Here is a 25,291-nt window from a genome sequence, read left to right on the forward strand (position 1 = left end):
ACATTTATAAGGACTCTGTAACCATCAGCAGTAGCTTTAGCAGCCCATAAACTACCTGGTAGTTTTTTCCCCCTCGGTGGGAGATGTTTATTGCCTCATATAGTATGTGCGCTCCAAGGATGTAGTTATTGATTGAACAAGAAAATTGTGTCGGAGGCCTTTTATCTAACAACTATTAGATGTAAGTACAGATTTTAAAGCCATTGCATTGTCTATGGAAACGCCCGTCTTTAGCTCTCGGCAATATTGTCTTCTTACACCCATAGCTCGGTCCTGCCGGAACGGGTCTAGAATTCCTCTTTTGTCAGCTCATTACTGAAAGAGAAATGGGTTCAGGTCTGTGTCCGTTGCAGTGTTTTGTACAATGCATGTGCACATTCATAGCTGTTCTGGACTGTGTTCTACTTTAGCATTTTAATCACAAGTCTTTGTAGTCTGCTGTCTGTATAGTTGTCTAGGGTGCTATGGCAAACTAGGGCACCATTTAGCTTGTGCAGTATGTTAACATGACATGAGAGCATATTGTGTACTATTACTGTCACCTACATATTGATCCAGAGGCTGAAAGGAATTCATTACAGCATCATTTCTCTATTATTTAAAATACTGTTATATCACTGACTTGATTTTATAGCTAAATTTCCCATAAAGCCTTAAAGGAGGTGGGCTCAAGCTCTATCACGGCACTGGGTCCCTCTTATAGTTTGCTCAGTCATACTCCTTATCAGTTCTTCAAAGTAAAGTTATCTTTTGCATGGAATCCATCCAAACTTATTTATGTAGTAACATAAAAAACACAACATTTAATTATCTAATTATCTTAATTCTTTATAGGAATTGAATTATGTGGCCCCAAAGACCCAACGTACCATCAACTGCATGCTGCTTAGCTTATTTACCTCTACCCGACTATCAGACTTAGCAGCCCTGACGTATCATACATATGTCTTCCTGCCGTGTTTATTCTTCAACACACACATGGAGGCACGGTATGCTGAATGTATTGCAGTCTTACTGAATTTATTGCATAAAGGGGCAGATGCAAAACGGGTGTAACTTACTCTTAAAAAAAGAACACGGAAACCAAGTGTATTTACACCCATATGCAGAGTCACACATATCTCGAGATGCGTCCACACTCTGCATCAAGTCCCAATTTGAGGGACCTGGCCCACCATCCTGATCAGGACAGCTGAGTCCCATGAGTGGAAAATTTTTGAGGTATTGTCTGTTCACTGCTGCTCTGCATGCAAGTGGTGCACATGGCAATGGAGGTGTTTGGAAGGGAGGGGAGGAGAGTACAGGGCAGCCTAGCACTTCAAAAGTGCAAGGTATGCCCTCGAGGGAGTGGACACACCCCATCTTATCATGGCCATGCCCGCAACATGATGTGGCCACGCCCCATGACCAAATGCCAGATTCCCAAATGTTGGGAGGTGTGGAAGGTATGCTATAGCATATATACATGTTTCTCCAGGTCTGCAGGAGTCCCAATTGCACGCCCCTTTCACCCCTCTTTCACACCTCATCCTTGCATCTCCAGGCACCGGAGGGTGTAAGCGCTAGAAGTTTTCATATGAGCATATGTGTGGATCTACTTTCTGAACAGAGATGTTTCACACAGTATCAGGGCCATCTTAACAGCATTATGGGCCCCTGGGCAAAGCAGTGCACTGGGGCCCCTACCTACATAACCAAAATCAGTGCTTAAACATTAAAAAACACTGTACAACTCTTACCTCACTGCTGTATCAGGCGGAGGAGGGTTCTGTCTCCCCTATTTCCCACTGTGCCCTCCATTATGCTGCTTTTGTTCCCCTTTCTATCTCCCCTGTGTCACACTCCCCCTTCTTCTATTCTGTCTCTTCTTCTGTCTTTACTTGTCGCCTTCGCGGCTCCTCTCTCTGCGCTCTTCAAAGAAAATGTTAGTCGTGATGATGTCATGCCCGTCATTCAGTGCGAGCGCACAAGGGAGCAGGAAGCCGAACGCAGCGAGGAGGAGGGAATGCCGCAAAGAAGATAAAAAAATATATATATATTTTCAGGCGCTGCCTATGGGGCCCTCTATGCCTGTGGGGCCCCTGGGCAGTTGCCCAGCATGCCCATGTGGAAAGACAGCCTTGTACAAGATACTCTACAGGAAATACAGAAAATTGCTTTAGGGTGCCCTGGGCACCTGTCCACTCACCCTCATCACTCCTTCCCATTATATTGTTCTATACTGTCCCTCTAACAATCATTGGCTTAGTGACAAATGTGCATAAGTGTCAATACTGTGTTTATGTTGTAAAACTTTAAGGGCCTGAGTCATTAAGGAGAGCAAAACATAAAAAAGGAGTAACTTTGCACCTGGGCAAAACCATGTTGCATTGGAGGGTGAGGTAAATTTAAAATGTGGGGAAAGATTTATAGTTGGGGTAGAGCATGTCCTAAATGAACTTTAAATTTCAGTGTAAAAATAAAGCTATCAAGTATTTGTGTGATACATGAAAAAACAGACAGTATTCAACTTATGTGCAAAATTGTATACTACTTTCCACCCCTTGCAGTGTAACATGGTTTGTCCCGGAAAACATTTACTCCTTTTATTGCCTTACTGTCCTTAATGACTCAGGCCCTAAATGTTAAAAGCAGGTTTTCATTGTTTTAAAAAAAAAACTTTTTTCTTATACTGTTTCATGTTTCTGTTTAACAGGTTTAGACCTAAGGCAAGCACAGGTCATTGCTCTGTCATCTGGCACCAAATGCATTAACGGAGAACACCTTAATGACCAAGGACTGGTCGTCAACGACTGCCATGCAGAGGTTGTAGTGAGAAGGGCCTTCATCCACTTTCTTTACACTCAGCTGGAGCTACATCTAAGGTAAATAGAAATTTGCCGACAATGAGAGATGTTATAACATCCGCTGTGGGACAAATCTGCCCTCTAGATGTCTGATCCACACTTCTTTTATGAAACCATTTATTTATTCTGTGATACTGAGTGACCAATGTACAGAGGAAATAGGCAAAGCAATTTAATGCGACTTTCATCTTTCAGTGTTTGGTCCATGAAAGCAGATTTCCTTTCATGAAGAATTAGATTAGTTCAAGCCAAGGGACACTTTTAGATATTTGTTTACATAATTCATGAAAAACTTAGAACTGAACCAACTCGAGCTAAACGCTTGATAGAAAACTAGATTTACCATCTCCCGTGGTGACCAGATTCAGGCTATTTACATGTGCTCTGTACTCAAAATGTCCTTGTGTTTCAGATGTAGTAAAGCTATTACACACTTATCAACATGGAAGTACCGTATTTCCCCATGTATAAGACGCACCTTTTTTCAAAAAATTTAGGGTCTAAAAACGGGGGGTGCGATTGGCAGATCCGTTCCGCTTAAGTGTGCTGAGGGGCTTGCTGCCAGCGGCTGCACACTATGTGCAGATCCGTTCGGCAGATACAGGTAGGGAGAGTGTACTGGCCGGCTGCTCTGATCACAATCAGAGCAGCCGGCCAGCACACTCTCCCTGCCAGTCTCTGCGGAACGAACCTGCAGGGAGAGTGTGCTGAGCGGCTGCTCACTCAGAATCATCAATCAATACAAAAGGGGAGGGAGAGATGGTTCCAGCAGTGCAGAGGGTTGGCTGTCTTACCGGACTATAAAGGTACCGACTTTCCATAGCGCAGAGCAGCACACCCTCTGTCTCCTCCCTCCGGCGACCTGCGCCAACTGATTGCAATCGGAGCAGCCAGCCAGCACTCTCCCTGCCTGTCTCTGCCCAACGGACCTGCAGGGAGAGTGTGCTGGCCGGCTGCTGCACAATCTCAGCACACTTCAGTTGAACGGAACAAAACGTTTTAACAGCAAATATATATTTTTTTTTACATTTCGGAGAAAAAATGAAGGTGCGTCTTATACAATGGAGCGTCCTATACATGGGGAAATACGGTAATTCACAAGACATGGATAGTAACCAATATGTGAACACAACTTCAAAAGACACCTTTTTTAGCTGAACGGGCATAAGAGCAAGTCATTGTTTTCTTTGATTGGCAAAGCGCCACAAAACTCCACAGTGCCGGACAGTTTATATAGCAATTCATACACAAAAACAAAATTATACATAACAGCAGAACAAGTACATACTAAATTGATGAAGAATGTGCAGACGTGATAAGGTAGAGAGGGCTGTGCTTGTGAAGGCTAACAGTTGCATTGTGGCACAGTGGCTAGCATTGCTGACTCTCAACTCTGGAGTTTCTGAGTTTCAATTCTGACCAGGCCCTGTGTGGAGTTTGTATGTTCGCCCTGTGTAAGCCTGGGTCTATGTGCTTAGTTTTTCTCCCACAGTCCAAAAAATACTTCTAGGCAGTGGTCAAAGTAGAAATTTAGAAGTGGCAGTATGAAAAATGTAATTGGAGTGTAAGTAAATGGAATTTGACAGTTTTACAATGAAAACAATAGGAGAAGTGGGGCAGTACGGCATATCACCGTATACACCCCCACTTCCACCACTGCTTGTAGGTTAATTGACCTCTAACAAAATTGGACCTTAGAGAGTGAGAGTGTGTGTGTGTGTGTGTGTGTGTGTGTGTGTGTGCCAGGGTTGATGTGAATAATTACATAATCTCTGTGCAGCCCTGTGTAACATAATCAGTGCTATATAAGCATACTTGCCAACTCTCCTGGAATGCATTTCGCGGGAGTCTCACGGACTCCCGGGAGAGTGTGGCAATCTCCTGCATCTGCCCACTTCACTAGGAAGAATTAGGTCCAGAACGCTGTGATTCACCGGGAATCGCGGCGTTTAGCCCCGCCCCTGCTGTAAAATGACGCCCACCTTCCCTGGCAGGCTTCTGGAAGCCAACTTTAGAAAGTTGGCAAGTATGTATATAAGTAAAAAATAATGGTTAAACTTTTCCATGTTTCACACCTGAGTAATAATGCAGTTTTTTTTAGTCCAGATGCACCAGTGAATTCTAAGATTATATAACGTTAAAGTGGGCCAGTGAGAATGCTAACCTAATGTTTTGTATTTTATTTCACATAATTGCCTTTAATTATTTATTATTTTTTAATTTTATGGATTATTATTATGATGATCATCATCATTATTATTATATTGAAAATATTATTTAAATGTATTAATTAATATTATTTGTTTAATAAAATAATCCAATAAAATAAACATCATATTTTAATTAGGTTCATTGTAACATGATTATTTTTCACGGCCTTGCATTTGGCTAAGAGAAATCCTTACACACCCCTGAAAAATGGCATAACCAATATTTAAATGGATTGCCATTGCTGTACACTGTCACTAGATTAGGTCTCCAGATTAGTAAGTAGAATGTCGAGATTGAGGAGAAAGGCTGTAACTGTACAAGGTGCTGCCTCATATCTTACTGTAGATACATTGATTTTTGGGGCCAAAAATGTGTGTCATGGTTAACCAATAGTTTTATGATAAGTAAAATAAAATGTTAGGTTATCCTTTGAACAGGTCCTTGGTCGCATACCCTTGGCAGATATTAGATTCTGCACTCCACAATATAAACAATTAAATGGTAAAGAGTCACCTTCAATAAATATTATTAGCTTCCAGTGAATTAAAACATGCCTAGAGTATTGCATCCAATATACAAAACAGGTTGTAATGAGCAGGGTTTCATCTGCTTCCTTTACACTCAGCTGAAGCTACACTATATGGACAAAAGTATTTGGACGCTAGATCATTACACCAATAGGGACTGTAATGACATTGAATTAAAATACATATACTTTGATATGAAGTTGGTCCACCTTTTTCAGCGATAACATCTTGCACTCTTCTTGGAAGGCTTTCCACAAGATGTTGGAGTGTTTCTGTGGGAATTTGAGCCCATTCATTCTGTAGAGCATTTATGAGGTCAGGCACTGATGTTGGACGAGAAGGCCTGGCTCACAATCTCTGTCCCAATTCATCCCAAAGATGTTCGATGGGGTTGAGGTCAGGGTGCTGTGTGGGCCAGTCAAGTTCTTCCACACCGAACTCATCAAGCCATGTCTTTGTAGTCCTTGCTTTGTGCAGTGCGTCACAGTCATGTTTGAAGAGAAAAGGGCCTTCGTCAAACTGTTGCCACAAAGTTGGAAGCATAGCATTGTCCAAAATTGGTATGACGAAGCATTAAGATTGCCCTTCACTGAAGATAAAGGGCTTAGCCCAAATCCTGAAAAACAGCCCCATACCATTGTCCCTCCTCCACCAAACTTCAAAGTTAGCATAATGCAGTCAGGCAGGTAACATTCTCCCGGTATCCACCAAACCCAGACTCGCCCATCTTACTGCCAAACAGAGAAGCATGATTCGTCACTCCACAGAACTAGAGATGCTCAGGCTCGGTTCCCCGAGAACTGAACACACCCGAACTTAGCAGATCCGAGTACCGAGTTGAGACGGCTCGGTACTTTCGCGCACCCTGAGAATTGAAAACAAAGCAAAACATCATCATTACGTCGTCGGATCTCACGAGCTTTGGATTCTATAAGTACTGCCCTCCACAGCGATCCAGCGCTATTTCACAGAGGGACAGAGAGGGGGTAGCACAGTTCTTGGCATTCTTTAGTGCAGTTGGGCAGCGTCATAGGTAGAAAAGAAAGAGGAGGGGTAGCGGTGTTCTTCAAAGTCTTCAGTGACATTCAGGAGAGCTCCATTGCTAATTGTCATTGCTGAAATAGAAATAATATTTCTGTCTGGTTTGGTCTTCTAAATCTATAGTCACATTGTACTGTGTTATATAGGTAACATACAAAGAGGAGAGCTCCATTGCTAATTGTCATTGCTGAAATACAAATAATAGGTCTGGCAGGCTTGGTCTTCTAAATCTGCAGTCTTTGTTTGAAAGTGTATGTGAATAATATTGTGACCTGTGAGGTGGTCGAAATTGACTGCAAATGACTTGAAATTAGTGTTATTGAGGTTAATAATAATGTAGGGGGAAAAAAAGCAAAATACGTGATTTTTAGCACAAAAAAAATCGGGATCCAACCCCAAAACACGCAAGTGTAGTTTTGCTAAAACCAAAACACCAAGATAATCCACATCCAAAACCAAATCCAGAACACGGGGATCAGTGAACATCTCTACACAGAACACCTTCCCACTGCTCCACAGTCCAGTGTCGGTGTACCACGCCATCCGATGCTTGACATTGGTCTCGGTTATGTGAGGCCATGGAAACCCACATTAAGCTCCCGCTGCACAGTTTTTGTTCTTACATTAATGTCAGTGGAAGTTCTGAACTCCTCAGCTATGGAATCAGCAGAGCGCTGGTGACATCTATGCCCCATGCGTCTTAGCAGTTTGTGATTTTATGTAGTCTTCAGCTTCGTGGCTGAGTTGCTGTTGTTCCTAAACGCTTATACTTTACAATAATATTGCTTTCAGTTGACCGTGGAATATCCAGCAGGGATGAAATTTCAGGAATCATCTTATTGCAAAGGTGGCATCTTGTCACAGTAACACACTTGAATCCCCTGAGCTCTTCAGAACGACCAATTTTGTATCACAAATGCTTGCAAATGGAGACTGCATGGCTAGGTGCTTGATGTTATACACCTCTGATCTAATTGAAACATCTTAATTAAATAATTAACAGGTGTGGCCAAATACTGTTGTCCATATAGTGTACATCTAAGGTGAATTGAATTCTGCTGACGATACATGTTGTTGCTTTGTCAGTAATAAAAAAAATCACCAGCATATGACTTCATAATGTAAATAACAATGGGACTGATTCATTAAGGAACTTAGGCAAGAATTTGAGTAAGTTTTTTCTTAAGTTTTCTGGAAAAAAAAACATGTTGCAGTGCAAGGGGTGTAAATTTGTTTATTATTTTGCACATAAGTAAAATACTGTCTGTTTTTTCATGTAGCACACATATAGCAACTTTTAATTTCAGTGTACAAATAAGCTATCAAGTATTTGTGTGCTGCATGAAAATTAGCCAGCATTTAACTTATGTGCATAATAATAAAAAACTAATTTACACCCCTTGCATTGCAACATGGTTTTGTCCAGAAAACTTAAGTAAGAAAACTTATTCAATTTCTTGGCTAAGTTCCTTAATGAATCAGGCCCAATGTGTATAAGTTACATGAGTCTATAGGGAATTTGTGAAGAGTTAAAAGCATGATCCAATCACATGTAATACGGTGTTCCATTTGGAGCAGGATATATTATTTAAAAATATTTTTTAAAAAGTGGTCTAAAAGGTGCAATTGCCACAAAAGCAACTGACTTTACAAGAGACTACATTTATTTATACAATACCTTTTCTGGTAATTCATACATTTTGAAAATATATCTTTAAATAAGAAATAACATTTTACCATACTTTAGGTTGTCTTTTGATCTTAAAGAATATCTACAGTACAGTAATATGTTCAATAAAAATAAAAATCCCACGTCTCTTACTGGGAACCAATCTATTTCAAAATGAGAATAACCGAACAACAATGAAAATGTCTCTAGAGACATCTATTTATACTTGAAATATAAATATATATTTTATATGTTTGAAACTGATAAACAGGTATTTTATAATGACCTGTCAATTCTACATTCTTAATGTTCGCAGGCCGAAGAACATCTTCAAACTATAAGAACATAGCATACATTACTGCTAAAAGGCCAGTTTATTGATCCAAGTCTGTGATATTGGATGTGGGACAACCATTTACAAAAACATGGCAGGGCATAGTGAGCAACTTTTGAATTAATTTCAAAGTCTTTTAAAACACAGTGGAAGAGGCATCTATTTATACATTTGAGACTAGTAAACAGTTATTATATAAAGACACATTTAAAATCCGAAAATGAATTAAACAAACGCTTCTTTGCTGCATTATATTTACTATAGTACTGACTGTAATACAGTTTGTGTTTTTCATATGTGCCTGTTTAAATGGCTGTCCCGGTAACACTATATTCAAGCTATCCTACACAAATCTCAGACAATTATCTTTAATGATCATTTTGTAGATAATGCCTTTAATCCATTCATGAATAAGGAAATATGTTTTCAGCCTTGGAATAAAGAAGGTGCTTCATGTAAAATAAAAAAGATTTTGTTTTGAAAGTGGTAAATTGATAATGCATATTGACTTATTGTATTTGGCCAGGAATACTTTTATCAATTCTATTTCCATGTTATGTTCAATCAAAGCGTGCTTTCCTGTTCAGACCAGAGATGTAACTAGGAAGGTTTGCGTCGTAAGCACAGAGTTTTACAATTGCTACCCTGTCCCCTCTTGTACCGTGCTATGTTACCCAAGGCTATGACAACTATAACATTTGTACTACACAAGTGTTACTATATAATGGTCCATATACACAGAAATAAACACATACTAAGAATTACTCTTCATTATTCAATCACATTGACAGCTCCATTGCCAGCCACACTACACATATCATTATTACATTTTTTAATACATTTTTTTATGCTTTTCGTTTTTCAATGTGATATTTTGCCTCTTTTCATCTTGTCTTGTCTGCACCCTTGGCTACTGCCCCTGCTGCCCGCAGCCCATCCCAAGATACACCTCTGGTAACCACTAAAAAATGAAAACATGAGTAGCTACAATGGTGGTAGACATGTCCCTGATTCAGTGATGTAATGTGCCTATTATGTCTCTTTACAGCAAGCAGAGAAGTGACTGGGAGAGGTCTATTTTCATCCGATTAAAAGAAGGAGGCTTCCGGCTAAAGGATAACATTCTGTTCCACGTATATGTCAGTACATCACCGTGTGGAGATGCTAGAATTAATTCTCCCTACGAGATCACATCTGATTGTAAGATTTACTTTCTTGTACATAAAGCTGAATTTCTCCTGGTCATTACCAATCTTGAAAAAAGGCAGAGAAGCTGTAAATACTCTTTTGTGCAAATGAATGTATTGTTTATAATTACTGTTAGGAAGAGGCAGCTCCATAAAGTTAAAACATCACCTGAAATTGACTCTTGCTTAATTATTGTTTTAGATTTTACTCCTATAATTCTGCCTATTTAAGCGCCTTTATATGATGTTAACCCGTAACAGTAAGATGGGGATTCTCTTTATTTCATGTTTTACAATTATATATTTATAACGTTGCTTGTAATAGGCAGAAGTAGGACCCACCAGGCATAAGTAGGGACTAAAATAACCAACCTGAAACTAGGATCTGTGTCCAAAAATTCAGGAAATACATCCAGACAGCAGAATAATCAAACACACAAGCCAAGGTCAGAGACTGGAGGAGGTAGCATAATTAAGGTAACAAGCCGAGGTCAGCGGTTTCTCTGGATATCCATAGAGCCACTTGTTAAGATCTATTTTGGATCATTTAGAAATTTGGCCATAATTCCCCTGTGAGATTTTCTTTTTTGGGGTGGAGGGGGGTGGCTCTTCATTATTTACACTGTATGACATAAAGACTAGAATAAAATACATAAATTATAATATTAAAAAAAACAATAAAAAATTTTTTTTAAGAAGTTGTGAATTGTGAAACTGAAAAAAAAATATTTTCTCTCTGGTCGTAGCTGCATTAAGTACATTGTTCATGGTATAAAGGGTTAATTAGGATGTATTATTATAATATATTTTGTAGTTTAAACACATAAAGCAAAACACAGGAAATTATATTCAGGCATAGATTTGATATGGTAATTACGATAACAAAAGTATAACTTAGCTCCCACAATTTCAATGACTCATTTCATACTTTCAAAATGAGATATTATTTAGATGAACATTCACAGTCCATATGAACAAAGGAGCTAGGGGAGGAAAACAGTTTCTATCCTTAATACTTACAAAATAATGGACAACACAATACAAGATTACATTTTTATGCCTTATTTTCTCCTATTTATCTGAAGTTAAGGACGTGTTGCACATCTTCTTTCTACTCACAATGCTGTAGTAAGATAATTTGTCATTGCTAAAGTATTTTATAGTCTGTAAAAATGACTTAAATTGTGAAATTAAATTCCAAATTGAGTGTCCTGTGCAATTAATACTTTTGTACAAATTTGTGAAGCTTTTGTACACAGTATTTACAATTGTGGAAAAATTAAATTTTCTACATGTAAGAGATACTTGTATTTTGCTGGAACCAGATCAAGATCAAAGAATATGTTGATTCCTTAGAAGTGTACTGGAATTGAATGAGCCCGTTTTGGGCCACTTCGTAAATAAAGTAATAACTTATAACAAATCTCAAGTTTAAATCAAACTCCACTGTTAGATCAAGTCATTTCTCCTAACTTCCTCTGGCTTACTGATGCTCCCTCTTCTGGTCAATCAGTGGCTGCTTTTCTAGTAAGCATCAGGATGAAGCCTGCGCCGTGAATCAATCACAGTCTTTTCACAAATTAATTTAAATCCTATCAAGTTTGATATTGTGGATTGTAGGAATATGATTGTTTTTATTGTATCTGTGTTTAATGAGCAAGTAAACCATTAAGACATTTCTTCATAGTGAACAGGTGCAAGCACATAGTCAGGAAATTTCGAGGCCATCTGCGTACAAAGATAGAGTCCGGAGAGGGAACGATTCCAGTTAGAACTCGACCTGCACTGCAAACATGGGATGGAGTTTTATCAGGAGAGCAGCTTATCACAATGTCCTGTACAGACAAAATTACCAGGTAACACTTTATTTATTTCATTATTTTGTTCAATGGGGGGTATTCAATTGTTAGCGTTAACGGGGAAAAACGAACGCTCAAAAAATCTTAGCGTTAATACGGTAATTACTCGCGAAATTTCAGCTCGCCGCTCCTTGAGCGGCGAGCTGAAATTCCGCGAGTAAACTACCGTATTAACGCTTTTCACGCGCAATATTACCGTATAAACGGTAATATTTTTTGAGCGCTCGTTTTTCCCCGTTAACGCTAACAATTGAATACCCCCCTAACAATTGAATACCCCCCATTATGTCTTCTTAAATGGTCATGAATGGTTAATCTGCTGAGTACTTCTTGTCATCTACTTTGAAAAGCATATAAAATTAAAATTATATACTCATTTATAAAGATCTGCAACATACATTTAAATGCAATACAATATATAATAGAATTTTAAATGATAAGGGCCATTTGTTTTATTTAGTTGACCCACTTTACTTTTTAACAATTTATTCTCAGAATAGGCCAAGGAGACAATTGTGGTGTTTGGGCTCAGGGTTTTCCAGAAGTGCACTTGATTGCTTTATCCAATTCATATTCCAAGCTACAGTAATAATCACTGCTAATTTAATCAGAGATATATCACAAAATAGCATAGATTCTCCCCTTAATCCTTAGCTTTGGTGCAATGTTTATTACAGTAGGCTCTACTCCCGTAGGTGTGTTTTACATATGGCAGCGGTTCCCAACTCCAGTCCCCCAAGCATCACTAACAGGCCAAGTTTTAGGGCTTGAGCACAAACAGTTTAATCAAAATGATTGGCGCATTAAGTCACCTATACTCAATCATGGGTATCCTTATATCCTAGATTGTTAGGGGGAACCTTGATTATTGGAATTGGCAAATACTAGCCTAAGGCACTGTCATTTGGCCAGAGTCATCTTTATCTTCTGTTTTATGTTATTTGTTTGTAATATATTACTGTGTAATATATTGTTGCTTTATAAGTAAAAGAGACAAACCCCTTCTTCAGTTTGATAGTGTTTCATACTGGAATGTATGAGGAATCCTTTTTATAAGTCACTTGTCTATAATGTGTTTTGTGTAATAAAATGTGTTGGAGCACTATACAGGTTGAGCAGTCTTTATTGAGGCATTTATCACTCATATCATTATCAATTAGCACCTTTTCCACTGTTTGGAATGTGTTGTCACTATGACATCCGCACCAAGGTGCACTGTAGAATACATACCTCCCAAATATCCTGATGTAGACAGGACAGTCCCCATTGTGAGGGCATTATGCCACCATCCGATGGATCAGGACTTTTGTCCCAATTCCAGGACTGTTGATAGATCTATACGCTAACAGATGCACCTTCAATACCGCATGTACCGTGAACATTGAAGGGGTGTTGTTGGGGAAGGGTTCTGGGGGACATCTTAAAGTAGGAAGGTATGAGAGTGGGAAATAAAGTCTACTCCTTCTGCAGTGTTTTAGGCCTTTATTTGTCTCTCCTATCTAGTATGTTAAAATCCTATGATTTAAATAGGCCATTGCTGTAATTTATTTACAGTGGAGAGCATTTCAGTTCCTTTTAGCCCTTCTCATCTTAACTTTAATGGTTATTTTATGTACGGCACTGAGGAACACTGTGGTGCCTTACAAATCTATGATAATATTAGTAATATAAATAATAATAATAATTATTATTAATATGCATCTTTATTTCTGAGTGTGTTTCATGCAAGTTCATCAAATATGTAAATAACTTGTTTCCATGGAAATGAACATGTGTAGCAGTGTTTAATAAAACTAAGCAGCCAAGTTACAAGACATAAGTTCATGTAAGACTTTGCAGAAATTCTTGAAGATGGTGGAATATAATCCTTCCAGGCTTTGCATGTGTTCAGCCTTCCCTGATTGCTTTAGACAGCTATGATCGTACCAGATACATCACATGGGGAGCCTGGTCAAGTTTCTTCCTCCCAGTGATTTCCACCAACTCCATGTCACACTGGTTAAAACCTGATGGACGCTGGTAGATGAGTATATTGCCTGTAGCCCATCTGCCCTGCACCGCGGTACGTCACATCAAATACCACTGTTTTTCTTTTTGCTCTCCAGTACATGTGAAAAGACATTTTTATTTATTGTTTATTTTCACAGATAGATACAATTTCTACAATGTTATTTTAACCTGGAGAGATATTTACTGGACCAATGTTTTTGAAATGCACTTTATTTGCTTAACAAATCTAGTACATCATGGGGCATATCCAATTAAGACGGCAGATTGGGTTTACGCACGGTTACGGACGTAAGGTGCCAATTCGGTATCGCAACATTGCGGATTTCTCTTTGCAACCCTGTGAGGTGTGAAGGGAAATCCGCAATGTTGCAGTAACAGGAAGTGTGCAGCCGCGTGTAACCGCAATCTACCGTCTTGATTGAATATGGTTCCATGTGTCTACAATTTTGGAGAGATGTCTATTTTTTTAAAAAAAAAAAATAGGATGCGATAATCATGAGAGAAGAACCGCAGTAGTAGGAGTGTACAGACAAAACATAGGAACATCAAATGTTTGTAGGAACTGTACCAGCCAGAAAAAAATCTTAACAATATATTACGGAAACATAGATTTTATTAATTGTATCCATTAGTTATATAGAGCCAGGAGCATAGAGCACACCTTCCAACATGTCTGCCCCTGGCAGCGGGACAGGGGGCGTGGCCACATCGCAAAAGGGTCATGGTCACAGTGCAACTGGGTCGTGGCCACGCCCTAGAGGGCTGCCTAGCAGACATAGCATCGGCAGTCAGTGCTTTCAGACATGCACTAGAGCTGCTGCATATCATAATATCAACTTCACCCCCCACCACCACCTCATTGATGGATAGAGGGGAGGAGGGTGTATAACCATTTCTGTTGGAGTGATACATATCAGAACTGGGGTGATGATAAAGAAAGATGGTTGGGGAGATGGAAGTACAGACAACAGTGTTGTTGCAGATTGAGTAATGCGTTACAGTGATATATATATATATATATACACATATATATATATATATATATATATATATATATATACACACATACATACATACATATACATACATACATACATAAACATGTATACTTGTGTATATATATATATATATATATATATACACACACACACATGTAAAATACCGTGGTGACATGTATTTGATGGGCACACTTACTTTTGTACCAGCACAGATGGGAGGGCCTGAGCAAGTTCTGTCTCCTGGCACCATGGCACCTTTTATATTGCGTGGCACTTTAAAGAATGACCATATAACAGTCACATCTGTCCCTGCCCCATTGAAGCTTCCTGTCTGAATTCCCTACTACACAAACACACACATGAAGATTGATTCAGTCAACTAGGCCAATGAACCTACTATAATGATTTTGGACAGTGGAAGGATACTGGAGGACCGAGAGAAAACCCCCAGGAACACAAAGACAGCATGCAAACTGCACACAGATAGGCCCCTAAACCTGTCCAGAACTGTGAGCAGAGCTATTTATAAACCTTATGACTTCAGCTGCATATACCAAGATTTGATCCTACATCCCCAAAACAAAAGGAGATCCACACACGAGAGTAAAGTCAGTTGACACTTAAAAAATACACATCACTGAAATACTATTACTCTTACTGTTTGGGCGCCTGAAACATTTGTATATTAGCACTGAGTAGCATTTTAGCAAAGTGCATCTGAGGTTGAGACTTACACCAACTAAATAAATAATATAGAATATTATATTCACATTGAGGATTATGAATAGACATATCTAGGCTTGGCAGATCAGCCATGTAAATCAGGCCACATATAAATGACATATCATGCAGGCCTGCACTACAAGTGGTTCACTTCCACATTACATGCCTGCATAGTAAAAACTGCAACAATATAGCTTTTATGTCACTACAGTGCTGCCATGCAGCATGTCTGGTTTACGTGTGTCCAGGTTTACACTATGCCCCCCGTGCCCCTTTATGTTTTTTATTAAGAGCTGTCAAATACAAAGCCATCTACCTAGGGCATACTTGCCAACCTTTGGCAAGCTAATTCCGGGAGATCCCAGGCAGGTGGGCGTGGTGGGAGGGCGGGAGGGGCGGGGCGCCAGTAATTTGCGCCATTTGGGGCCAAAATGACGCGATTCACCGCAAATCGCGTAATTTTTGGAAACATGTTGCCATATGCAGAATATTTGCCTGCTCTCCCCGGAGACCTACCCGGGAGGTTTGTCTTCCACAAGTCACTAGCCTTCCACTAATTAGATTCAGAAGATGCTTTGCGCGTAGACAGTTTACACACCCCTCCTTTAGAGAACTTCAGACAGTGTTGGCTAACCTGTGACACTCCAGGTGTTGTGAAACTACAAGTCCCAGCATACCCTTCCAGCAGTAAGCTGCTATCTATTGGCAAAGCATGCTGGGACTTGTAGTTTCACAACACCTGGAGTGTCATAGGTTAGCCAACACTGGTGTAGGAAATAACAAAGATGACTGTAGAGCTCCGTAAGAATTCCAGTTGTGTAAGAATCTTTAAATGACCCAGCCCGGCTGTTTGTTGCTCAGTGCGCTCAGAATATGGAGAGCTAAGCATGGCCTGTGCGGTACATCTTATGTATGATTAACTTTCCTGGCAGGTGTAAACAGCAGAGCTTATAATATGGAGCCAGCCCCAGATTGTAGTGTTAGCAGCTGGGTTGTCTTAATGGAACAGTTAAACTGCATTTGTGCTGGATGCTGCAATTACAGGTCTTCCCTTTTAATTATAATCTTTCTGTATGGTCTACTCAGTCCACATAAATACATATCGTTACGTTTGGTAGGCAGAGTCTGGAGACCTACATTATAAAAGAGATTGTGATGACCAGAATTTTGGTCAGGCTCTATGCATTTTACAGATAACCGTAAATGGGAAGATGAGACTGGAAAACTAATGAAATATATTATGGCAAAATAACACATTAAAATATAACTCAGACTTTTTCTATACTTAAACTCACATTTGGGGGTATATTTACTAAACTGCGGGTTTGAAAAAGTGGAGATGTTGCCTATAGCAACCAATCAGATTCTAGCTGTCATTTTGTAGAGTGCACTAAATAAATGACAGCTAGAATCTGATTGGTTGCTATAGGCAACATCTCCACTTTTTCAAACCCGCAGTTTAGTAAATCTAGCCCTTAGTTGTCAAACTAAGCAGTTGCTGGTGTCATAGTTGTTAATCTTACTGCAATGTTCCATTTCTGCACTTTAAGTAACTTATAACAAGTAACTTTCCTCCATTTGCATTAAAACTGACCCACGATATTTAGTGGTCTTTTAGCTATTTGTTTTCAGGTTTATTTTGCAGAAAATAATGCACACTATGGAAGTTAGAAAGTATAAAACGAAGTGCCACTCACATGTCAATCATTATAATTAGGTGTGTGTTCTCCTGCCGCTGTCCTTTAATAAACCTATCTAGTTCACTTACCTAATAATATGTATTTGTGCCCCATAGTGCGACTTACTGAAGAGGCGTATGTGTCTCTTGTTCTTGAAGGTGGTTATAATGCAATTTCACCCATCTCCTCTGTGCCATTTATGTGATTGACAAATGGGGGGGAAAATATTTACTTACGGTTTATCTATATTGAGAATTGGACAAGGGATTTTGTCTTTGTAAACAGTGCTGTAATATCAAGTGTTTGAACAAAAGAGAGAGGTATTTCTCACTCAGTTCTTGCGGTGGAGATTTTCCAGTTAACATTAACACACAGTTTTACTTATTGATTCAGATTTAAAATAAGCTTTTGGACTTGTGATTCAGCACTAGGCAGTTTTACATTCTCTAGAAATTAGTTTTGTACACATCTTTCTTATGAGAGTGCTTTACCAGAAAGCAGGAAGATTGGCAATAGATGTCCCCATTTGTGTAAATGTATTGATGATCCACACATTGATGATCAGCCCTGTTGTCTGCTACATTAGAATTCAGCAAGTTACAACTTTGTTTCATTTGCCCCATTGATCTGAGTTATAGTTGAAGGATAAATATCATTGATCCCTATGATGAACATAAGGAGCAAAACACAGGGCAACGTCAGAAGATTGCAAGAAGGAAAAATAGTTGAATTTGTGACTATGATCTTGTTTGTCATGTGTTGCCCCGAATATCCATATGTATGGCCCTTGCTAACCTCATAGGGACCAATGATTTGTTTCCCTGGGCTCCATTCAAAGGTTGTTAAACAGAATACGAAGGGAGACCTTCTGATACCATATTTACAGTAGACTAAAAATCCTGCTGTTAAATTTACAACAATTATCACTTTGGTCTAATCTAGTGACTCAAAGTGACATTAACATGTTATTTTTTTCCCTTAGTATTTGTCTAGCGGAAATATTAATAAAAGAATGCATAATAATAGTCCTCTCGCTCCTATAAAGTTTTTTATTAGTTTACACGTTTAAATATGCATTTCAGACAATGTAATAAAATTACTGAGGCATACAAAGTAAAGATGTAGTAAGGGGGGGCGTGACGTGGAAGCCAAGATGGCCGGACGGGATTTCTGAGAGCCCCTATTTTTGTAATTAAACATCTAGCTCCATCTTCTCTCTGTTACACAACATCTAGCAGAGACATACCCATCTGGACTACCAGTCACTCAGGCTACCGACTGTGACCTGCATTGTATGCTATACTGACACCGGACTCCTATTGCTGCCAAACTAGTTAGGGCGCGCCCTCCATTCTCCCCACGCCTTGCTATATAGCACGCTGACCCTGCCTGCGAGCTGGTCTGGGACCCAAACTGCTGCAAGACCACCGCTACCGGCCGGATACTGGGCTGGTGGACTTTCTAGCACAGACAGGCAAAGTGTATCATGGACAGCAGATGGAAGACATACCTGGTCGGTGGACGGAGCTGCGGGCGGCCTGTCACATTGTGCTGCACATTAGGACAGATTTTCACTTTCTGCAGCTGCCTGTCTTCTCCCGACTTGCACTCCGTGAGGACGAGCTGGAGCCTTACATGGGCGACAGACACTAACCCAAGTCATTTGCTCCCCGCTGGAAGCCACCCTATCCGGCTATTGCCTCCACACTCCCCTGGTGGTCTCCCTCATAGTTGCTATTGCTGCTGCTGGGGCGCACTGGTTGTGTGGCTTCATCCCCATTGGACACAGTCCCAGCACTTCTGCTCTTTCAGTGGGATCAAGATCAGGGGCTACCCATATGGCAACTTTCCCCTCCCTCCACCTGCAGCTCACGATCACACTTACCTGTGAACGGGTTTGTTTCCTCGCCAGCGATCCTGCCTTGCTGCCTGTTCTCAAGTACCTCTCTCCTAACAGCCTGGCCGTGCTCACCATCTCAATTTCCACAGTGAGTACTGATTACAAGACACTTTCAGCTTGCTGCTCAATGTAATTGTGCCGACGGGATTGTCAAGGCTACCGTCCAACTGGGCTTTGCTGCCATCTAGTGGCCGTTTGTGTTTACAACACCCCATAAAACCCCCTTCAGTTATAAACTGAGAACAATAAGGCACTCCAATGCAACTCACGAACAAATGTCTAATGTCTTAATAATAAAAATAGTTTTGGTCTGAGTGAGCCATCAGCCCCTGTTCTGCCTTTTACCGGAGCTGCAGGCTCACATTAGCTATACTAGTTCTGCTATCACTTCAAGTCGGCTGACAGCTAATACAAAGCAAGGCTGGTGTCACCTTTGTGGAGCTGTATTTGGGTCGTGAACCTTCCCTCCTATGTCTACATAACTAACTTTGCTAAGCCCAGCCTACCCGGAAACACTTTTCTTGTCAAAGACCTTTCTGGTGTTCCAATATCCATTATGCATAAAAACAGATCCAGGGGTAGGAGAGGGACTCAAACGGGGATCCTTCAACATATGACGAGACAGGATTCTCCTGCACATACTACCTCCCCCCTCCATGCTATGATGGTCTCTCTTCAAAATTCCTTTACAGTTGAATTTCAGAAACTGTCGGCTGATCTCCGAAGAGAAATTGCGCTATTTTCTAAATGTACAGCTTCTATTGAACATAAAGTGGACTCTAAAATGCTGCAGGAAGCAACGCAAGATATTGATTACCTCTAAAGGGAGCTGCTGTTCTTTAAAGATAAAGCAGAGGACCTTGAAAATAGAGAACGCCGGAACAATCTTCATATCCGTAACATTCCGGAGATGGTAGATCACTAACAGCTAGAACCGTACCTGATTCGTTTATTTTAAGCCCTAGTTCCCGAGCTCTATAATCAAGATATCCACATTGAACAAGCTCACAGGTCCTTACGCCCAAGACCTAAAGACACTGAACCTCCCAGGGATGTGGTCCTTAAATTTCTATCTTTTAAAACCAAAGATAGTATAGTTATGGCAAGCAGGAACTCCTCCTATATTCTATTTGAAGAATCCAAGGTTCAAATCTTTCAGGATCTGGCTCCCTCTCTAATCTTGAAATGCAGAGAGCTAAGGAAAGTCACGAAAATCCCATGCGAAAATGGATACAAATATAAGTGGGGTTTCCCATTTCATCTAATTGTAGGAGCGGTTGGTCACCAAATCACCGTAGCTTTTGGCATCTTTTCTTCTGGGTAACCTTTACATATGTCAGTCCCCCAGGCTGAGACTCAAGTTCCTGTGATTTCCTGGCACCTGTTCTGGTTCCACTTCTCGTGTTGTGGCAACCCGGACATATACTACTGGACCTAACAGTATTGTTAAGGGCAATTCTCCTTACTTAATTGGTGAGACTAAATTATTCACCACAGTTCAGTTATCTTTTCATTTTGATACGAATAGTCTGTGCTTATCTATTCACTAGTTAGATCTGTTTCTACATGCCTAGAGTCTATATGCTTTTGTTACACTTTGGTTTCTTACTCGTTTTTTAGTGTAGCCATTTACAGCTTGAGCTGCGGTCATGCCCTCTTGCCCATCCCGGTGCTCTGACATGTCTGTCTACTGCGAGTCAGTTTGGGTAGAGTTTTTGTTTCCATCCATTGTCCGGGACTCCTGGAGGCCGGTTACAGGGCTTGACCGCCCCTAAACATCTTGGGTTACGTGGATTACTAAGGTTTCCCATTTTCATATTTTATGTCCTTACTACTTAATATGTACTTGCATTCATTTTGCTGTTTAATTGTTACATTTTATAGGGTTTATGTTTAATTGTATTGTGTGCTTCTGGGTGGGTCGGGTTGGCTTTGCCTGCCCGGCCCTTTTCCCCCTTATATTCTGGGTTTTAGGAGTGTGGGGATGGTATAGTCCTCATCCTCTCCTTGATACCATTACTTCACTTTCAAAAGCTTGTAAACCCAATCTCTGAGCCCATTCGACCCATTCCAACCAGGACGGACCGAATTCCCACTTGTCCGTGGGCTCAATCTTTGTGATTCCTTCTCCCCTAATTCTTTTTTTAGGGGGAGTAGTTGACCACTATCTACCCTATTCCTTTACTACCACCGATTTTCTATTCTCTTATTTTCCCTCTTCTCCTCTCCCTGTTGCTTAAAACCTTACTTGTCTCTCCCCTCTCCTTTCTTCCACTCTCGTACATCTTCTAGTGCTACTGGGTGGTGCCATGTCCCTCACCTTTGTATCCATTAATGCCAAAGGGTTTAACACCCCCCAGAAGAGATAATTTCTACATAGAACTGTTAAGAACTTAAATGCAGATTTTGTATTTTTACAGGAAACACACTTTAAACAGGGCAACCAGCCCTCCTTGTCCTCTCGTAGATTCCCCACCATCGAATATGCTTCCTTGCCCGCCAAGAGGAACGGAGTTGCTATCATGATCAGGAATTCCATGCCTTTTCAGATTGCCGCTTCTAGTCTAGATCGTGAGGGCCACTTCATTATACTGGTGGGTCAGGTAGGACACCAAACTATTACTGTGTGAATTTGTTCAGGGCAGACCAGCTTCTTTAACAAATTTTTTCTAGAACTTAACAAAATACAGAGGGTATTAAAGTCCCACCGATCAGGAGAATGCTCTCCTGATCTGTGGGGACTTTAATACAATTTTGTCAGAGAAACTGGACAGGTCCGGGATGCAGCATATCTCCCCATGTACTACACACTCAAAATCGTTAATCAGGCACATGGCTGGGGCTGGTCTGTTTGATTCCTGGAGGGCCCTTAATCCCTCATCTCGGGATTACACCTTTTACTCACATCCACATAAATCCTACTTAAGGCTTCGTTTGATCTCCTGAATAACTCTAAATGCAGATCGCCATGGAGACTAAACGAATCCTTGCTTAAATTTCCCCAGTTTAAAGAGCAGATGGGCTCCCACCTCCAGGAATATTTTGACCTTAATTTGACTCCTGAATCCTCTCTCTCCACCATTTGGGAAGCACACACATCGGTCATTAGAGGGGCCATTATCAAATATGCAGCCTTTCGTAAAAAGCAACAAACCATGAAATTAAATTCTCTTACTGGCCAATTGCAGCAGCTCGAACAAAACCATTCAAAATCAGTTTATTAACAAATTCTTTCCACCAGGGGCGAAATTCAATCACCGCTGGCGGAAAAAACTGAACGAGCCCTTCGCTGGTTTAATCAAAAATTCTACGAAAAAAACAACAAGTCAGATACTATGTTAGCAAATAAATTGAAAGCTAAGCGAGCAGCACAGGCAATCATGGCAATAAGAGATAAAAAGGGTACACTTAATTACGACCCAACAGTTATCAATGACTCTTTTCACAGATTTTACACATCCCTCTATAATTTAACCACCAATGGGTCCCCTTTATCCTCCTCACCAGCAGTTTCTAAGGGCTTGTAAAGTACCAAAACTAGATAGGACCTTAGCTTCCAAATTAACCAAGGAAATCTCTGAGGATGAGATTAAAGTAACCCTCAAGTCTCAAAAAGCATCTAAAGCTCCTGGTCCTGACGGATTCACTATCTCGTACTATAAAACTTTTTCGCACATTTTGACCCCGCATCTACTTTCTACTTTTAACTCGGCGCAGTGGGAAGTTTCACAAAGACACCACACGTTCCACTATTATATTCATACCTATACCCAACAAAGACCCCACAATATGTGATAACTATCGGCCCATTTCTCTGCTAAACACGGACATCAAGCTATTGCCTAAGATCCTGGCAAACAGGCTGAACAATCGCCTGTCACAACTTATCGACCGAGATCAAGTTGGGTTTGTTCTTAATAGACAAGGCCTTGATAATACCAGGAGGACAATAGACTTGATTTCCTATATAAATCAATCCAAACTCCCCTCGGTAATTTTAGCGCTAGACGCAGAGAAAGCCTTCGATAGGCTCTCCTGGCCATTTATGTTTTAAACCTTCTAAACATTTGGATTCTTTGGTAATTTTCTTCAAGGTATTCAAGCTCTTTACCATAACCCGTCCTCCTCGGTCTCGACGAATGGCTTGAGTTCCTCGTGTTTGGTATTAATAATGGGACGAGACAGGGGTTGCCCTCTTTCCCCTCTCAGTTATGCGTTATGTATTGGACCACTGGCTGCTCGGATTCGACTGAACCCAGATGTGAAGGGAATCCAGGTTAATAGTAGACAATATAAGATTTCTCTCTTCGCGGACGATGTCCTCCTCACTCTATCCTCACCCCAGACCTCCCTTCCTAATCTAGTTGTGGAGCTGCAGAATTTTGGTTCTCTCTTCGGATATAAAGTGAATAATTCCAAGTCGGAGGCTCTCGCACTACACCTTCCGCCTCACACTAAGAAACTATTGGAACTTAACTTTGATTTTCAGTGATGTCCTCGTTCAATTCGTTACCTGGGCGTTTTCCTCACAACTTCTTATGAAACTCTGTTTCAGGCCAACTATCCCCATTTGTTATCTACTATCAAACAAAATCTACTTACCTGGAATTCTCTTTATATCTCTTGGTTCGAGAAAATCAATGCCATTAAAATGAATGTCCAGCGCAGGCTGCTATACCTATTTCAAACCCTGGCTGTCAAAGTATAGGCTCCTTCCTGAGCTCTATTCAGTCTCTCTGTGGTAATTTTGTGTAGCATGGTAGAAGACCCAGACGTAGTAGGCTCTGTTTAGCCAAATTTAAATATAATGGGGGCCTGGGCCTTCCTTTATTTGATAAATACTACCACGCCACACAATTGACTCATCTCATTTCTTGGCTATCGCCTGTATGACTCAAAAAATGGGTGGACATCGAAGGAACTCCTGTCCCCAGACATGGGAGTACACTTTTTACCCTGGATCCCTAGGAGTATCAGACCAGCCTCAGCCTCTGCCATCCCCTCCATTTGTTTTACGTTGGAGTTATGGGACAAATCCCTTGCCACTTACTCTGCTATGGAGACACCCTCGATTCCCACTGGGTTGTATTAGGGCCTTCGCTTACCCCTGGAGGAAGGTGGGTCTAGACCGCTTCTTTCACCTGATGGGTGAGCATGCACCACGTTCCTTTACGGACTTAAGTGAGAAGCATGATCTTCCCAGCAACCTATACTTCCACTATGTACAAGCAAAAAAGTTTTATACAAGCCCAGATGCAATAATCTAGGCTTCGCCCCCCCCCCAATGCCCTTTGAACGTCATTGCATCTATAGCATGGGACGTTGTGGCTATATATCAATCCTGTACAGTGCTCTCGTATCCTCCTAATCCCTTCCCACGGAACCGTTTGAACGGGCATGGGAGCAGGATCTTGGTGTAGCTTTAGACGAGGAGGAGTGCTCGCTCATTCAACAAAGGATATCAAGATCTTCCATTAGTACAGCCATTCGAGAAAATACCTATAAGATTTATAGTAGAAGGTACATAGTTCCTGCGAGATTGCACTCTATTTACCCCCACACCTCCAATCTTTGTTGGCGTAGCTGTGGTTCAGTGGGAACCTTCCTCCACATATGGTGGGAATGCCTTTTAATATCTAAATTTTGGGATGATGTCTTGCTCCTGATTAAGCAGGTTACTTCAATTAATGTGCCTAAGGGCCCATTATCTGTGCTCCTGTGTCAGCCTATCAATGGGATCTCCAATTCATCTGATAAACTTATTCGCCACATTTATAACGCAACTAAACTTCAGATAGCTAGCGATTGGAAGAAAGCTTTGCTATCCTCTAGAGAGGCTGTTATAAATAGAACCTGGCACACTGCCTCCATGGAATATGCGAGAAGTCTTCTCCATGATACAGTCCTCGCTTTTCATAAAGTGTGAGGCCCTTGGCATTCCTATAATAATAGCAATACGCCTGGCCTTCTCTAAGCCCTCTATGTTCTGCCCCTCCTCGTCTGTACCTTTTGCCTCTTATTCCTCGGGCCTCTCTTCTTTACATCTCCAGGACTCACCACTTCCCCTACTTTCTCAAAGGGTCTCTGTGTGGGGACGCTCCTCCACGCTGACTGACCACCCCCCCTTTTTTTTTTTCTTCCTTTCATTTTCCTTTAAAAAACATTTAAAAAAAACAGCAGTCTTTTTCAATCTTCATATACCCCCATCCTTACACGGTCTCTCTATTGTGGTGGTTTGATCCTCACTACTATCTACGTTCGCTAGGCTTTTAGCGCCTATTCATTATATGGTTTATACCACATTGTG

General features: G+C 40.7%; 1 protein-coding gene across 3 annotated transcripts in view; it reads left to right on the top strand.

The window, feature by feature from the left end:
• Nucleotides 1–25,291, top strand: part of ADARB2 (adenosine deaminase RNA specific B2 (inactive)) — a 501,356-nt gene that overhangs the window by 444,662 nt on the left and 31,403 nt on the right. For all 3 annotated transcript variants that reach the window (XM_075212079.1, XM_075212076.1, XM_075212077.1), the window contains 3 exons: nucleotides 2,696–2,864; nucleotides 9,677–9,828; nucleotides 11,503–11,671. In XM_075212079.1, the coding sequence (XP_075068180.1) occupies nucleotides 2,696–2,864; nucleotides 9,677–9,828; nucleotides 11,503–11,671 (490 nt within the window). The remainder of the gene's footprint in view (nucleotides 1–2,695; nucleotides 2,865–9,676; nucleotides 9,829–11,502; nucleotides 11,672–25,291) is intronic.

Source organism: Mixophyes fleayi, chromosome 5 (genome assembly GCF_038048845.1).
Source record: "Mixophyes fleayi isolate aMixFle1 chromosome 5, aMixFle1.hap1, whole genome shotgun sequence".
Classification (NCBI taxonomy): Eukaryota; Metazoa; Chordata; class Amphibia; order Anura; family Limnodynastidae; genus Mixophyes; species Mixophyes fleayi.